Source organism: Macaca mulatta, chromosome 11, assembly GCF_049350105.2.
Source record: "Macaca mulatta isolate MMU2019108-1 chromosome 11, T2T-MMU8v2.0, whole genome shotgun sequence".
Lineage (NCBI taxonomy): Eukaryota > Metazoa > Chordata > Mammalia > Primates > Cercopithecidae > Macaca > Macaca mulatta.
In genome coordinates this window covers 136327284-136344513 of record NC_133416.1, presented here as the reverse complement: position 1 = coordinate 136344513, position 17230 = coordinate 136327284, and the positions used below count along the sequence as shown (strand labels likewise).

At 46.0% G+C, this 17230-nt stretch overlaps 1 protein-coding gene, 1 long non-coding RNA gene and 1 pseudogene across 11 annotated transcripts in view; 2 read left to right on the top strand and 1 right to left on the bottom strand.

Annotated features, from left to right (window-relative positions):
* Positions 1 to 17230, bottom strand: part of GLT1D1 (glycosyltransferase 1 domain containing 1) — a 125596-nt gene that overhangs the window by 23207 nt on the left and 85159 nt on the right. For 5 of the 9 annotated variants that reach the window (XM_028830146.2, XM_002798840.4, XM_028830149.2 and 2 more), the window contains 3 exons: positions 14710 to 14753; positions 12913 to 13033; positions 4212 to 4310 (listed from right to left, as the gene is read on the bottom strand). In XM_028830146.2, coding sequence (XP_028685979.2) covers positions 4212 to 4310; positions 12913 to 13033; positions 14710 to 14753 — 264 coding nt within the window. Of the gene's footprint in view, positions 1 to 2152; positions 2881 to 4211; positions 4311 to 10688; positions 12303 to 12912; positions 13034 to 14709; positions 14754 to 17230 lie in introns of those variants that run through there. The other 4 variants (XM_077953230.1, XM_077953231.1, XM_028830148.2 and 1 more) reach the window with 2 other exon arrangements.
* LOC106992507 (uncharacterized) overlaps positions 1 to 17230 on the top strand; it is a 41614-nt gene that overhangs the window by 11373 nt on the left and 13011 nt on the right. The window contains exons 2-3 of one of the 2 annotated variants that reach the window (XR_013400746.1): positions 6387 to 6568; positions 7945 to 8431. The exons of the other annotated variant lie outside the window; for it this stretch is intronic. This is a non-coding gene — a long non-coding RNA (uncharacterized LOC106992507). The remainder of the gene's footprint in view (positions 1 to 6386; positions 6569 to 7944; positions 8432 to 17230) is intronic. 2 annotated transcript variants of the gene reach the window in all.
* Positions 14739 to 16101, top strand: LOC708093 (GTP:AMP phosphotransferase AK3, mitochondrial-like; annotated as a pseudogene).

The following is a 17230-nucleotide window of genomic DNA, read 5'->3' as shown; positions in this document are numbered from 1 at the left end:
ACAGAATGTGTGTTATGGTTTCCAAAAAAAAGGTCACATTTCTTTTCCTTTTGTTGGTTTAGTTTTCACGATGGTTAATTTTATGTGTCAGTGTGCCTGGGCTGAGGGATGTCCAGATGGCTGGTGACGCCTTATTTCTGGGTGTGTGTGTGAGGCTGTTTCTGGAAGAGATTCGCATTTGAATCTGTGAACTTAAGAGGGAAGCTGCACCCTCAGCAATGCAGGCCAGCACCATCCAATCGGAATAGAACGAAAAGGCGGAGGAAGGGAAATCTTCCTGCTTCTTGAGCTGGGACATCCATCTTCTTCTGCACAGAGACATCTGAGCTCCTGAGTGTCAGCCTTTCAGACCCCAAGAATGTACGATATTCATCTTCCTTTGCCTGCCTTATTCCACTTACTATAATTTCGTCCAGTTCCAGCCATGTTGCCATAAGTGACACAGCTCCTTCTTTTTGTGGCTGAATAGTACTCCACTGGGTATATGTACCACATTTTCCTCACATATTCATCTGCTGATGGACACTTAGGTTGATTCCCTACCTTGGCTATTGTGAACAGTGCTTTGATAAACATAGAGGCGCAGGTGTCTCTTCCCTATGCTCACCTCCTTCTTTTGGATTCACACCCCTGATTCTTGGGCCCTTTAGCCTCGTACTGAATCGTACCACTGGCTTTCCTGCATCTCCAGCTTGCAGACAACAGATAATGGAACTTTCTGGCTTCCATAATCATGTCAGCCAATTGCTATAAGAAATCTCCTCACATATTTATATATATCTCCTACTGGTTCTGTTTCTCTGGGGAACCCTGACTAATACCATTTTATAAAAGATTCACAAAATGAAAAGAATAAGGAATGCCCATTAACAGTCACCCACATCCTTTACTGTATGTAAAATCAGTTTTCTGTTTTGAAAAATAGTTAACTGGGGTATTAAACGTACAGTCTAACATGTTGAACTTCATCTTTTTACACCGGCTTTCTTTACATTCTCAATTAGAAAATAAAAGTGAATGCAGAACTACTAACTGCACATTTAACACTGATTTGAATAGCAAGCATGGTAAAATATACTCCATATGTGTACATAACTAAGGCTGCCGCTCTGACATGGACATTCCTTCTTAAAAAATGGAATGCAGGTTCCAACGCATATGGAAATCCTTATTTATTTATTTATTTATTTATTTATTTATTTAATTTTTGAGACACCCAGCTCTGTCACCCAGGCTGGAGTGCATTGGTGCAATCTCGGCACAATCTTGGCTCACTGCAACCTCCACCTCCTAGGTTCAAGTGATTCTCCTGCCTCAGCCTCCCGAGTAGCCAGGGTTACAGGCACCCGCTACCACACCTGGCTAATTTTCATATTTTTAGTAGAGACAGGGTTTTGCCATGTTTGCCAGGCTTGTCTCGAACTCCTAACCTCTGGCAATCCACCCACCTCAGCCTCCTAAAGTACCGGCATTACAGGCGTGAGCCACCGTGCCCGGCCTCATATTTAACATTAATCTTGCCAACACTGGCAACCCACTAGTGGTTCCTTTCATGTGAGTTTCTTAGTCCAGATTCATAGAACCATAGTCCCTGACTTATTTAAAATGCATATTGTTTTTAAAGCAACAGCTCCTACCCCGTGCTAGGTAAAACTGGAAGGAGACTGTAAAGAAAACCAAACTAAACCAGGTGCGACATCCATGTCTAGCGCACTCTTTCAACATGTGCTAAGAATCGCAGCCTCCCCCAACATAAAACCACAAGAGTTTGATTTTTTTTAACGACTTTTGTGAAATGAACATGAAAGTGCTGGAATCAAAATAAGTCTGCAACTAGACTCCCTGAGTGCTGCAGAGTTGTGTCTGATGGCTCACAGGAAGCTGGTAACTCGCAGAAATGACCTGAATACATCGGAGGCACGATAGTGATTTGCAAACATTAAACGCAATATCTTACAAGAGGTTGTGTGAAATAGGAAGAGCCAAACTGCTTTCATTCTCCTGTTCAGCCTAATATATCCACTTATAAGGGATTGCTATTCAGACTTTCACTGATAAAGTTGGAGTGCTTTCTTTGGTCCTTTGAAATTGAGCTATAAAGTAAACAGACGTTGCCTTTTGGGAGATGGAAAAAAAAAAAAATCCAGAACACTTTGCCAGAGTGGAGATTAATATTCGCTGACCTGAAGCTTGGCTGGAGTTGATTTTGAGAGATATAGAGTATGGTAAAAAGCAATAAGCCTTTGTTTGGAGAATCAACAAGTAACTACTGAAAACTCTTCCTATCCGGATATTATTTGGGCTTTTAGATATTACTATCAAAAGAGAAGCCTTCAGTGCTACCTACGCCTTTTGTAGACAATAACAGACAAATGCCTGGGTCCCACCTTTGCTATTTCCTTCCCCTTCCCGGGATGGTCAGTGCATTCATTCAGGACTTGCTGATACCTCACGACTTGCAATCTCTATCCCCACCCCCCTGCCACCCCCACCCCCCTGCCACCCCCCACCACCCACCGCCCCATGAAGCTTTCATGTTGTTTGTGCTGGAATTTGTTTACAACTCTGTGAGAAGCAGGCAGTGAAAAGCATGACACGTCATCACACTACAGAAAGGGAGAGTGAACTTGAATTAAACATCTGCTGCAGGAAATCTTAAAAACTGAATATTCAAGTATTTGAGTTTTCAGTTTTGAAGCATAGCTTTCTGGATTTTGGAAGAGCATATGTGCTTTAATAAAGACGGTTAGTAGTAGAAGCTAATTTTCGCTGAACGTGGTGCTCATGCCTATAATCCCAGTACTTCAGGAGGCCAAGCAGGTGGGTCACTTGAGGCCAGAAGTTTGAGACCAGCCTGGGCAAAAAGGTGAGATCCTGTCTCTACAAAAAATAAACAAAATTAGCCAGGTGTGGTGGCGCATGTCTGTAGTCCTAGCTACTTAGGAGGCTGAGGTGGGAGGATCGCTTGAGCCCAGGAGGTCAAGGCTGTAGTAAGCCATGATCACACCACTGCACTGTGTCTGGGCTACACAGTGAGACCCTGTCTCAAAAAAAAAAAAAAGATTTTTATTTACTAGGGATACGAAGTGACAATGCCTTCCTTTTTTTTTTTGAGACAGAGTCTCACTCTGTTGCCCAGACACAGTGCAGTGGCGCGATCTTGGTCCACTGTAACCTCCCTCTCCCGGGTTCAAGTGATTATCCTGCCTCAGCCTCCGAGTAGCTGGAATTACAGGCATGCACCACACCCAGCATTTTTTTTTTTTAAATCTTTTTAGTAGAGACAGGGTTTCACCATGTTGCCCAGGCTGGTCTCAAACTCGTGACCTCAAATGATCCTCCCACCTCAGCCTCCCAAAGTGCTGGGATTACAGGCGTGAGCCAGTGCACCACTGCACCCAGCCAACACCTTCCCTTTTGATAACACTGGTGTTTAGTGAGCTCTGGGCATGTGTCGTGCGCACCGCTAAAGCTCTGCCATCAACGCATTCAGCGCATGTCACAACTCTAAGAGGCGGGTGTTACGATAAGCTTCACTTATCCGGAAGGCAAAGTGGGGCTTGGAGACTCGGCCAGGGTCACTCTCTGCAGGAGGCACTCTGGGTGTCGGATGCAGGCTAACCCTGGAGGACGAATCCCCAGAACCATCTGTGGCCCCCTACACTGGGCAATACCTTTCCATGCTCCTGGGAGGTGATGGCACACGTGTGTACCCCAGAAGTCACCGGATAGCCAGCTAAATCAAGGGACAGGTACATGGCCCTTTCTTCTATTTCCCGATGTACACACATGTTCATGTATTTACGCAGGAACCCTGCATAGTTTGTGCATTTGTTTCAAGGAATGAAAAGTGATCACATAAGCTCTCGTCCTCTGAAAGCCAGCAGATGTTCCATAAATACAAGGTTGTATCTGAGACTACCCATTTCAGAAATCAGAAATCCAGACATCTCAGAGGTGACGTATCTTTCCCAGCTCTGGACAGCAACTTGGCAACAGAATCAAGAATGGAACTCAATGCTCCTGTTCCCTAGGCTTCTGCTAGTGGCACACCCAGGCAGCTGCCCAGGTGATAACGGAAGATAGCACGCTTTCTGCAGGGCTCCGGCTAGGACAGGAATACTGAGCGCTAACAGAAAGACTCTCTCCATTAAACACAGGAAAACTATTCAGACGAGGTGAGTGAATGGAGGGAAAGAACTTTTCTTTACCTGAGGACTGGAAAACAGTAGCCCTGTGACTTCATGCTTCACCACGGCAGCATTCCCGGGGATGTTCCTGGCCAGCACCGGAACTTCTAAATCCATCGCCTGGAGGAGACAGGAGGAAAGGGGGCAGAAGGCAGTCATTTCAAGAGCCTCTGCGGCAAGGTGAGCCAGTGTGGGGCGGAGTAACTTCTTGGGTTAACTGGACCTCTGGCACCTCACAAAAAATACGCCTTGCCAAAATGAGATCCCAATCTCAATAGCACATTTGAAAATACATCTCAATTTTAATTACTTACTATGTTTGGAAGCTCTGAAACACTATATACTGTAATCGCTTGTCTGACATAATTATTGCAGTGTCACAAAGAAGCCCTTCTCTCTGAATGCTCATTTGATGCCTCTTCACCGACCACCTGGAGGATGTGTTTTTAATCACCATCGTCTCTTTCCCTGAGGGAGCCACTTCCTTCCAGCACAGGCAAGGGAGTATGAATGCCACAAAAACCAAACTCAGCTCTCTGGCATGCAGACAAAAGGAAAAGGAAAACGATTTATCCTTCCGATGAGTCACGAAGCCGACTTTCCATTTCCGAAGGTCTGGAGATAGGCACCTGATACCCCACAGCCTGGCAGCAGCTAGCAGCTGGGCCACAAGACGACAGCCCGACAGCACAGCGTGCAGCCCTGGCCCCGCCTGCCCGGACAGGAGGCATTTTGCGAGTTCTCTTTCTACAGTGCTCAAAGCTCAGTGATGTCAGGTCGAAAGGAAACAGAAGCCAACTTCAAGGGGATCCCACTGACCACGGCAGGACAATTTTGCAACTTCAAAAAGAAGTTTTTGTAACTTCTGTAACAGATGGTAACACACTAAATTTCAAAAATACCTGATTCCCTAGTGATGAGAGGGAAATGAAAGGAGAGAGGAGGAGGAGGAAGAGGAAAAGTAGGAGGAAGAAAAGGGAAGGCTCTTCTCTGCAGAAGAATCTGCGCGTATACTAAGTGTAGATAGAAGAGCAGAATTAGAAAATCATCACACTGTAACCCCCAGTGTAATAAGTGATTCAGGCAAGAATTGGGGATCAACAGTGGATCCCAGTGGATCCGGATCAAATCCGTTAAGTAAAAGGTCATCAGGAAACAGGATGGTCTCCGACTTACAATGATTCCACTTAAGATTTTCTGACTTCATGGTGCTGCAAAAGCAACACATGTTCAGTAAAAACCATATTTCAGCAACAATATAACCCTTCTGTTTTTCACTTTCAGTACAGTATCCAATAATATCTTCCATAAGATATTCAACACTTTATTATAAAATAGTTTCATGTTAGACGATTTTGCCCAACTGTAGGCAAACGCAAGTCTTCTGAGCATATTTAAGGTCAGCTAGGCTGAGCTATGATACTTGGTAGTTTACGGGTATTTAACGCATTTTCAACTCACAGTATTTTCTTTTTTTTGAGACAGAGTCTCACTCTGTCGCCCAGGCTGGAGTGCAGTGGCACGACCTCAGCTCACTGCAAGCTCCGCCTCCCGGGTTCATGCCATTCCCCTGCCTCAGCCTCCCGAGTAGCTGGGACTACAGGTGCCCGCCACCTCACCCGGCTAGTTTTTTGTACTTTTAGTAGAGACGGGGTTTCACTGTGTTAGCCAACTCACAGTATTTTCAACTTGTGATGGGTTTATTGGGAGGCAGCCCATCATAAGGTGAGGAGCATCTGTGTTCCCAAAACCCAAAGCACCACTCCACGGATGACTTATCAGTCACAGAGAAGAGGTAAGGCTTCACAGTGGAGCCATCTGTCACCAACAGCAGGAAGAGCTGACCGATGTGTCTCCCGTTTGACGTGGTGGGAAGCACACATCACCTGCGTGGAGTCCCAGCTGGAGGTGGGAGGTAAATCCAACCCCAAGGAATGCATCAGCCCAATCTATCTGTGTGTTCTCTAGGACAACTGACCAGGGCCCTTCAGAGGGTTCGACGTCATGGAGAGCTATGGGGAGCTGGGCTGGGGGACACTAAAGAGACACAAAGCCAAATGCAATGCATGAATGTTGTGTGGATCCTGCCTGAAAAAAAAAAAAATACAACACCGAGGGAATTACGCATGGAGTGCATATCCAGTGATGTAATTTGACTAACACTGAATTTTCTCAGGCGTGCTCATGTCTTCCCAGGTGCAGGAGAGGACACCTGTTCCTCAAAGTTTCAGAGAGAAATATTAGCTGTGCTGTGATCAACCACCGTCTTTCAGATGATCTGGCAAAAGAAAGAGAGAGGAAGAGAGTGTATGTGTATGGAGAGAGACGGGGGAGAGGAAGAGGAAGCAGGAGGATGAACGTGGGTGAAGGGTACACAGGTATTCGCTGCACCATTCTTTCAGTTATTCTATAGATTTTACACTTTTTTGAAGTAAACAAATGATAACATTTGTAAGGGAAGCTCTGAAGCTGATCGGCCTGGGTGTGAATCCTGGTTCCACTAGATACTACTCGTACCATCTTGGGTCAACATCTCAACCTCCCCCAACTGTTTGACTGTTTCCCCTGAGGTAAAACAGAGATAAAAGTATCTCCTTCGTAAGGGTAGTGGGGAAGATTAAATAACCTTTTTTGCGGGGGAAGGGGGCACAGGGTCTCACTCGGTTGCCCAGGCTGGAAGGCCGTGGCTCAATCTCAGCTCACTGCAACAATCGCCTCCTGGGCTCAAGCAATCTTCCCACCTCAGCCTCTCTAGTAGCTGGGACTACAGGCACATGCCACCATCCTCAGCTAATGTTTTTTAAAAATTTTTGTAGTGATGGGGTCTTGCTATGTTTTCCACACTCATCTGAAACTTCTATGATCAAGCAATTCATCCACCTTGGCCTCCCAAACTGTTGGAATTACAGGTGTGAGCCACCGTGCTTGTCCAGATTAAATGGCTTAATACTACAGAATTTACATCTGTCTCTGGGCATTGTTATAACTGCAAATGAGACTATAGTAGCAGATGGGCTTCCTACCTGACTCAGTAAGTTTTATAGAGCATAGTGACCTGTCCTAGGTCTTGAGAATGCACTTCACAACCATAAATCCCAAGTAAAAAACAGGTGACCTTAGAACCAGACATCGAGATAAAGTAAATTAAAATTATATTAAAGCTATATTAGGCCGGGTGCAGTGGCTCACGCCTGTAATCTCAGCACTTTGGGAGGCCAAGGTGGGCAAATCACCTGAAGTCAGGAGTTCAAGACCAGCCTGGTGAACATGGTAAAACCCCATCTCTACTAAAAAGACAAAAATTAGCCAGGCCTGGTGGTGTGTGCCTGCAATACCAGCTACTTGGGAGGCTGAGGCAGGAGAATCACTTGAACCTGGGAGGCAGAGGTTGCAGTGAGCCGAGATTGGCTATTGCACTTCAGCCTGGGCAACAAAAGTGAAACTTTGTCTCAAAAAAAAAAAGAAAGAAATTTCCCTTTTTAGCCTCCCCCTCCCCACCCCACACCCCCGCCCAGGGACCTCATTCTCACTTGATTACCTCTCTCTCCAAATACATTCCTATTCTGAGACGCCGGGGCGAGGACTTCAACACAGGCATTTGGGGAGGGGCCACCGTTCAGCCCACGCCACCATGGAGCCTCCCTGAGCACATCCCCACCGCCCACTGTCCCGTCTGCTGCTGCACTTCCCCCTCAGCACGTCCTAAAGTTCTCTGTTCACTCTTCCCTTTGCCTGCTTCCCGCCCGTCTCCCAGCTCTTCTTTCAGTGCCTCACAAGGACATGGGCTCCACGATAACAAGGCCCGTTAGCGTCTGTCCGCTGCAGCGTCTCCAGAGCCTGGCAGACCCGGCACTCTGCCCACTTCTGCTGAATGACAGAAGGCATGAACATACGCATCCCATCTGACGGTCCACGGCGCAAGGGGAGACGCAGGGAAGGATTCCGCACCGTGGAGGGCACGGCCCTGCCTGCAAGGAAAACCGCAGTTCAGCAGAAAAGGCGCCATGCAACCCGCTCAGGACGTTGTGAAATGAACAGAGGGCAAAGAGACTTCAGTGGAATCTGAGGGTTGCACATTTACAGAAACCTAGTTCTGAAGTCACCTCTCGAGAAACCAACAAAAAGTGCCTTTAACAAAGGAAACGTCTTAAGGAGAGACGAACTCCCGGACAATGGCGACGGCGTGCAGCTGGGCCTGACAGGTGCGGAGACGGCGGTGCCTGGGCGGACGGCGCACGGAGGTGAGTGTGCTCGCCCTCAGAACGTGCCCCGTGAGTCCACAGGGGGGCACCGTGCGCGACTCACAGGCTCGGGACAGAAAGCAGCTCAGAGCCAGTGTCAGGGATCCCACTCTGGAACTAAGACAAATGAAATGTCAGGATCCGGCCGGGCGCGGTGGCTCAAGCCTGTAATCCCAGCACTCTGGGAGGCCGAGACGGGCGGATCACAAGGTCAGGAGATCGAGACCATCCTGGCTAACCCGGTGAAACCCCATCTCTACTAAAAAATACAAAAAACTAGCCGGGCGAGGTGGCGGGCGCCTGTAGTCCCAGCTACTCGGGAGGCTGAGGCAGGAGAATGGCGTGAACCCGGGAGGCGGAGCTTGCAGTGAGCTGAGATCCGGCCACTGCACTCCAGCCTGGGCGACAGAGCGAGACTCCGTCTCAAAAAAAAAAAAAAAAAAAAAAAAAGAAATGTCAGGATCCAAGAGGCACCTGACACCTTCGTGTTTGAACTTAATTGATTAGAAAAAAAAAACCTGGCAAGCAAAAATTGCCTACATTTACAGCGCACAACATGATGGGTTTTTGTTTTGTTTTGTTTTGTTTGAGATGGAGTCTCGCTCTGTCACCCAGGCTGGAGTGCAGTCGTGTGATCTCAGCTCACTGCAACCTCCGCCTACCAGGTTCCAGCAATTCTTCTGCCTCAGCCTCCCTAGTAGCTGGGATTACAGGTGCAAGTCATCATACCCGGCTCATTTTTGTATGTTTAGTAGAGACAGGGTTTCACCATGTTGGCCAGGCTGGTCTCGAACTCCTGACCTCAGGTGATCCACCAGCCTCAGCCTTCCAAAGCGCTGGGATTATAGGCGTGAGCCACCCCGCCCGGCCACAACACGATGTTTTGATACACATCTACCCCGTGGGATGGCTAAAGCAAGCTAATTAACATATGCATTACTTTATACTTGTTTTGTGTGGTGGGAACACTTAGGACCTACTCTTAGCAATTTTCAAGGATACAATATATTGTTATTAACTATAGTAGCCATGATGTGCCGTACACATCTTTTGAACTTATTCCTCCTAATTGGAAGTTCAGGTCCTTCAACCAACATCTCCCCACTCCTCACACTCCCAGCCTCTGCTACCCCTATTCTACTCTCTGCTCCTATGAGAACTCACTTGATTTCTTATTTTCCCCAGATGAGCTCTCCAAGCTCTTATCAGGCAGAGGGAAACTTCGTATGAGACTCTTTGTAAAAGCCTTTGTGGCCAGGATGCCATTTTCAGCAGAGTTGATAAAGGTTTACACAGACACTGCCTCTGTTCTACCCTGCAGAACAGTCGTAAGAAACTCAGCAGCCAGGCCCCTCCTCAAAACAAGTGAAGCCTGATTTGTGAGGGGTGGCCACCATCACCTGTACCTATGATTGTTTAGGCTTCAAGGTAATTCTGGTACATACCTGGGGCTGGAAACCACCATGTCTAGATTTTGTTGCAGAGAGGTTGGCTTGCATTTTAATGGTCTTTACTGGGTGTCTGTCAAGTCAGACAAGCATTGCTTGTCACGTGGCGATGGAGTTGGGCTGGATGTGCCCACAGCACATTTGGATCTTACATAATTGGGGTTACCGGGATTCTCAATGGGGGTGCCAACAGCATTTTGGGTACAACTCTGATGCAATGAATTGATTAGAATCAATTCAGATAGCCAAAGTGTTCAATCATGGAGTAAGTGTCTGTCACTTTTGAAGGAATTGATCTTTTGACCTTTCAGAATTAGCCATATTCTGGCACCTTGAACCAGCACCCCACCTCCCTGCAGCTGCTCCATCCCAAATACGTGCCAGTAGCTTCTTCCTAATGATGAAAACTCAAAAGGCCCTTCAACTTTCCCAAGTGGCAAAGGTATCTCACCGCCGAATCCACACACACACTTACAAACACACAAACACGCTGACACACTAGTCGAGGTCAAAGTGACACAGAGTCAGAGAGTCACCTTGAATGACCTCACATCCTATTTCAATCACTGGGGCTGGAGTCTGGAAGCCAAGGGGCCAGGAATCACCTCCTTCCTGCAGGTGCTCCTCTCTGCTTTAGAAGATGGGCTTCCTCTCAGGTAGAGCGTGTGTGCGCGTGCATGCATCTGTCGGTGCATGTGTGTGAGCATGTGTGTGCGCCTATGTGTGTACGTGTGTGTGTGCGCACGCGCGTGTGTGTGTTCTGGGGCCGGGAAAAGAGCCTAATCATGACAGCTGGGATGAGCAAATAATTGTTTATACACTTTTAATGTAATTCTCTGCAGGATTCAACTCTAAAAAAGCTCAAAACTGGAAACAACTGATTAGTTGTAGAAGTGTTCACGCAGCTGCCCACGCATCCAGCTAAAGTTTGATTTTCGGAGTTTATCAGTAAGAAACGTGTTTCTGCAAATGGGATGTTTATATGCTTCCATGGGAAAATACAGCTAATTCTGAAAGGTCAAAAGATCACTTCCTTCAAAAGCAATAGGCACTTATTCCATGATTAAACGCTTTGGCTATCTGAATTGATTCTAATGAAATGCACCCTTACCACTCCTTCAAAATCAGCTTCATTCAAAACCCTTTGCCCAAAGGTTATTTGGGAGTTTTCAAAAGGAACACAACATCAACATTTTAAGGCAGTTGGAATTGCCAACAGCTGCCTTTGCTTTGAAGTAAATGAGGTTTGACAGCGGCAGTGAAATGCTGTGTGTGCTGGTTGTAAAATCATTCCCGAATTCCACTCTACCTTTCCTTAAGAAGTTGAAAAAACACGTATATTTACCTACAAAGGAGCAATTCACAATAGCTCAAATACTGGTGCCATCAGCATATACACTTTTAAAGCTAACATATTGCTCGGAGGACTGCAGCTGGGAGCTGATTTGAAAGGACAATGGAGATTAATACTAGCGACAACCCCTAAACTGAGGTGCTGTCCTCTGGCTGAGGACGATGGCCTTACAAACTCACACTCCGCACTTTGAAAGCATCTAACAGCAGATTCATGAGCACAGATACACAGCTGCTACCGGCTCCCTCTGTGTTTTTTTCTTTTGAGGTTTTTTTCTTCTTTTATAAATGATGCCAAATTAAGAGCAAATATTATGCACACAATGTCAGTCATTTCTTAAACGTAGAGAGAGGATTTTTTTCCCAGTTTAACACGTTCTCTCTGGACCCCTAAGGTTTGCAGATCTTAACTTTTGTTAGTAAGTTCAGTACATTCACCCGGTATCCAAGGGGATACATGGATATCCCAAAGACTTATGATAAAGTAACAGCATTAATCTAAGTAGACACTGAACTAAGAAATCCACATATTCAGAAAGAACACATGACACCTGGGCCAAAGACCTCGGGAAGCAGTGGCCACATGTTTCTCTCGACAGGAAAACAGGCTTTATCATGTGCCCATCAATGCATGCTTACGCCATGTCTGTCGTGTGCAGCGTGTGCTGAGAACCACCAGGGGTACCACGCATGCGGTACTGGGTGCTTTAATCACATGAGGAAAACCCAGTGCCAAAGGCTGGTGTTGGCATGAGTGAGTCCAGCCTGCCCTTTTCTGGGTTCATTCTTCAGGAGCCCCCAAGGCAATGAACTAACCCCAAAACAAGAGAAGGAACATCTTTTTCTGTTAGACACAGGCCAGTGATTCTCCCCAGGAGCTAACATCAAGCATCGAAGATCATGGTAAAAGGCCCCAGTCAAAAACCTCTCAAGGAGGAGGAGATGTTGTAGGTGGTCCCATTGCAAAGGGGATGCGAGGATTTCCAGGATCTTTTACAGAAGAGGGGACGCAGCCCAGCCAGAACCTGCCCAGGTTTCAAGAGCACGGTCTTCCCACTCCAACCTCGGTCCTGAAAACACAAGATACACTGGTGGGGAATTGCAGAGTGGTGCTGGGATAGACACATTTTGTCAAAAAAGATGAAGCGATTTTACAGAGCTGACTGCTAGATAAAGAGATCAGATCCAGCCTGGCCCCCACGCCACCCTGTCATCTGTGATCACTACCCTGCTCCTGTCTCCTGCCACCTGCAAAGTCCAGCCCTTTCTTCTCCTCCCTCAAGCTCTGGAATTACAGAAAATATGGAAAAGAAAGAGAAAAGATCAAGTAAAAGGAGGCTTCCTGCAAAAACACCTTCATCCTGTTTCCTGGCCCAATCTTTCGTAACCTTAGCTGCCTTCCTGTCAGAGATATTTAGACGGTCAGAGAGGCAATGCCATCCCAGTTTTATTTTACGTCATGGCTGGCAAGGAGAAATAGCAATGAGAAATGAAATGATATTTTTAAACTTCCAGATAGAACTTCAAAAGTACTTTTGAACTCCAACGGGTATGCTGCTTGGCCTTTTTAGCTTTGAGAAGTGCAGAATGCTATTGACAAAGACGTCACCTCCATAAATAAGAAAAGGAGTGATGGACAATTTCATACTCCCACTTTCAGTACTTGAGTTACATAATTACCTCCAGAATTGCAGCTGACATGCCTTCAGAGACAGAGCTGTTCACCACTGCAAAGCAATTCTTCACCACCGCGTGCAAATCTTCTTGGGGCATCTCTCCAATCAATCGAACCCCAGCGGCCCTGAAACACAAAGCAGGAAGAGGGGCTCTAATTCCAAGAATCTCATGGGTAGGCAGCTGGGAGGAGGAGAGATGACAGTTTGGGTGTAATACTTTAGATCAGCAAGTAAGCATTGTTGCCCAAGCGTTCAGCCGGGAGAACTATACTGGGGTGGAAATCCTTACAGCTCATGTCCTTGACAAGGGAGTGGGGGGAGTTGCTTAACGTGTCTGCTTTTGTTTTCAGTACGCTCAATAAAGACACCTGCTCTCAAGGGCTGGGAGAGTCAGAGATAAGGTTTGTGCCATTTTCTCTGTATGATTTAGAAAACATTTTTCTAATAATTCAACTTTTTTTCAAATAATTTTTAAAAATACTAATAAGATAATAGGAATAGAAATAATAGAAACAGGCCAGGTGCAGTGGCTCACACCTGTAGTCCCAGCACTTTGGGAGGCCAAGGCAGGTGGATTACCTGAGATCAGGAGTTCAAGACCAGCCTAGCGAACATGGCGAAACCCCATCTCTACTAAAGATACAAATATTAGCCAGGCGTGGTGGTGTGTACCTGTAATCCCAGCTACTTGGAAGGCTGAGGCAGGAGAATTGCTTGAACCCGGGAGGCGGAGATTGCAGTGAGCTGAGATTTTGCCACTGCGCTCCAGCCTGGGTGACAGAGCATGACTCGGTCTCAAAAAAGAAAAAAAGAAAAAAGAATGGAAATAGAAATACTAAATAGTGACGATAATGTCACAAAAGCCCTGTTCCCAGCACACAGCATTGACAGCTATTTTGTCATAGACATTTTGCCTTGTTCTATTTTTTCACCACACAATGTAAATCTTCACCTTTCTTTGATCTTCCCAGTCCCCACCACTGGCCACCACTCTCACGGCTCTGCCATGCCTCCCTTCCCTGAGCAGGTGATACTTTTGCACACATGCGTCTGCACCTAGGAGCAATCTGAAGATCCCTGATTATAGATGGGGAAAAAACCAGTCTTTGTCAGTGCCAATGGTGGTTGGTGTGGCCAACGAGTCTGGCTGGAATCCCGGGGGCTGTGAGAACACCACTTTACAGGGGGCTGACCCAAATGAGACCCACATCCTTCTGGTCTGCTCATTCCCATCGCCCCACTTACAACGCAGACTGATGACACAGCTCTAAAGCCACCACGTCACCTTCAGAACGGGAGCCATAGGCCGAGGAAGGCAGGACAGAGACAAGCGCCAAATCCCTGAGGTCTCCGCGAAGCCTCCACTTTGCTCCCTGACTGACCACCCTCAGACTTGTCGATGTGGGCAATGAAACCTCAATGTGTTCAAGCCTGTGCTGTTGGGTTCCCGGCTGACAAATGCAACTTATAACCAACACTCCAACAAATTGCTCCCCAGACAGGCTGTGACAAAGGGGAAATACCCCTCCATTCTTCCAAACCTTTGAGACTTTAAATCTTTCCATTTTGGCCAATGTGATCAGTTAAAAATTATAATCACAAAGTGGTTTTTATTGGCATTTCCCTGGGCAAATACTGGTGCCTAGGATGCCATGGGCTCGCTGGGAGGATGCACCACACGAGGAAACACTTGGAAACTGCTTGGAATAGTGTCTGGGACTGGATAAATGTGAGTTCAGGTAACTCAGGGGCCACTCAGGCTTCCCGTTCTACAAAATGACTGGTCTCCACCAACTCTTACCTTCTCACTTTGGCTTTTACTTCCCTTGTAAACACTGGATCGACCTGAAAAGAGACAAAGATAAATGTCAGCGGTCGCCGCCTGCTAGTGGCACTGCCAGCCGGCCAGCACAGGCTAGGCCAAAGCCCTGGTGCCAGCATGGCACGGGCCCCGGTCTGCGGCCATGGGGGTGTCCTCGCGGCTGCTGTGCGCGGTGACCATGGGGGCCCCGGGCTTGGGCAAGGGCACCGTGTCATCGCGCATCACCAAACACTTGGAGCTGAAGCACATCTCCAGCGAGGACCTGCTCCAGTACAACATGCTGCGGGGCACAGAAATTGGCGTGTTACCTGTTCTCACTCATAAGTGGGAGCTGAACAATGAGAACACATGGACGCAGGGAGGGGAACATCACACACCGAAGCCTGCTGGGAGGTCGGGGGCTGGAGGAGGGGTAATGTTAGGAGAAATACCTAATGTGAATGACGGGTTGATGGGTACAGTAAACCAACATGGCACATAGATAGGTATGTAACAAACCTGCATGTTGTGCACCTGTACCCCAGAACTTAAAGTATATATAAATATAGAAAGAAAGAAAAAAAGAAAGAAAGAAAGGAAGACAGAGAGAGAGAGAGAAAGAAAAGAAAAGAAAGAAAGAGAGAGAGAGAGAAAGAGAGAAAGAGAGAAAGAGAGAAAGAAAGAAAGAAAGAAAGAAAGAAAGAAAGAAAGAAAAGAAAAGAAAAGAAAAGAAATTGGCATGTTAGCCAAGGCTTTCATTGACCAAGAGAAACTCATTCCAGATTACGTCATCTCAGCTGACCCTTCAGGAGCTGCAAAATCTAACCTAGTCCAGCTGCTGGATGGTTTTCCAAGGACACTTTCACAGGCAGAAGCCCCAGATAGAGCAGATCAGATCGACACAGTGATTAACCTGAATGTGTCCTTTTAGGTCATTAAACAACGCCTTACTGCTCGCTGGATTCATCCCGCCAGCGGCCGAGTCTACAACACTGAATTCAATCCTCCCAAAACTGTGGGCACTGATGGTCTGACAGGGAGCCTCTCATTCAGCGTGAGGATGATAAACCAGAGATGGTTATCGAGAGACTACCGGCTTAGGAAGCCAAACAAAGCCAGTCCTGGAATATTACCAGAAAAAAAGAGGTGTTGGAAACATTCTCCGGAATAGGAACCAACAAGATTTGGCCCTATGGTGATGCTTTCCTACAAACTAAAGTTCCTCAAACAAGCCAGAAAGCTTCAGTTACTCCATGAGGAAAAATGTGTGGCACTATTAGTAGTAAGATGGGCACACCTCATAGTCCTTGCATTTAGAAGCTGTTTTTCCTAAGACTTCCAGTATGTATGAATTCTTTGAAAATTATATTACTTTTGTTTCTGCTGATTTTATTCTAGATGCTAAGGATGTGCCAAACGAGTCACATACTAAGATTCATCCTTTGAAATCACGCAGTGTGTTTTATGCAGCTATCTTCAAAAACATCAGTGATGTCTGAACTTTTAAAACATCTGCTAGAGCAAAATTAAAAGAGCGTTTGGTAGTAATCTTACTTTTTGTTCAGTTAATAAGTGGTTGATAAAGTTTCCGTATTTTCCTGGAAAAGTTAAAAAAAAGTTACATGCCATTGGGGGAAAATGGGTGATCAGAAATGTTTGCACAGTTTGATGGCAAAAAAGACATTTCCAGCATTGTAGAACATGGTGAGACACTACATAAAATTCCAGAAAGAAAGCAACTGGGTTTACAGATTTGTTGTAAGACACAAATTCTCTGCTACTAAGAAATGTATATGCTAACCATACATGCTGTATTTATTTTGTTGTTAAGCATACTTTCAGTTTACTCAGAATTTTCAATTTGCTACAAAAATGTATCATTAGCATATAGAAAAATATTATTTTAAGATGACTTGTTTCCTTTGAAAATACATATGTACCGAGGGTTATGATTTATGTCAGAAATCGACATTATAAGTCCTTGGAAAAGCACGAAAGTTGAATGAATTTTCAACAAAATGTAATTAAAATCTATATGTTTTCAGATGTGACTCAGGTTAAGAAATGTGTTTTAGGATCTACTTGCCGGTTTCTCTTTTTGATCCAAATGTATGATCTGCCCTGATAAATAACAAGTTATGGTACCACCCCCTGCCAAAAAAAAAAAAAAAAAAAGAAAAAAGAAAACCCGCGGCACTATGTAAATAAAGTAAGCACGCATTGTCGTGAGTGAATAGATGAGAGATGCCTGGGAAATGCTCCCTTGGCATAAATAGCGATCAATCATAATTAGTAAACAGGTGTGCCAATAAAAAGAATGTACACAATAGGTTAACAAGGACCAGGAAAGTAAGTGAGTTTACTGAAGGAGTTCTTTGTTCCTGATCAAAGAAATCGATACCTGTGAGCATTCACTGCCACCTTATTTTAAGGGGAAAGAAACTTTGTTGGTGTCATCTGAGAAGCCATTTAAAAACTGGAATGTGGGCCGGGCGCAGGGACTCACGCCTATAATCCCAGC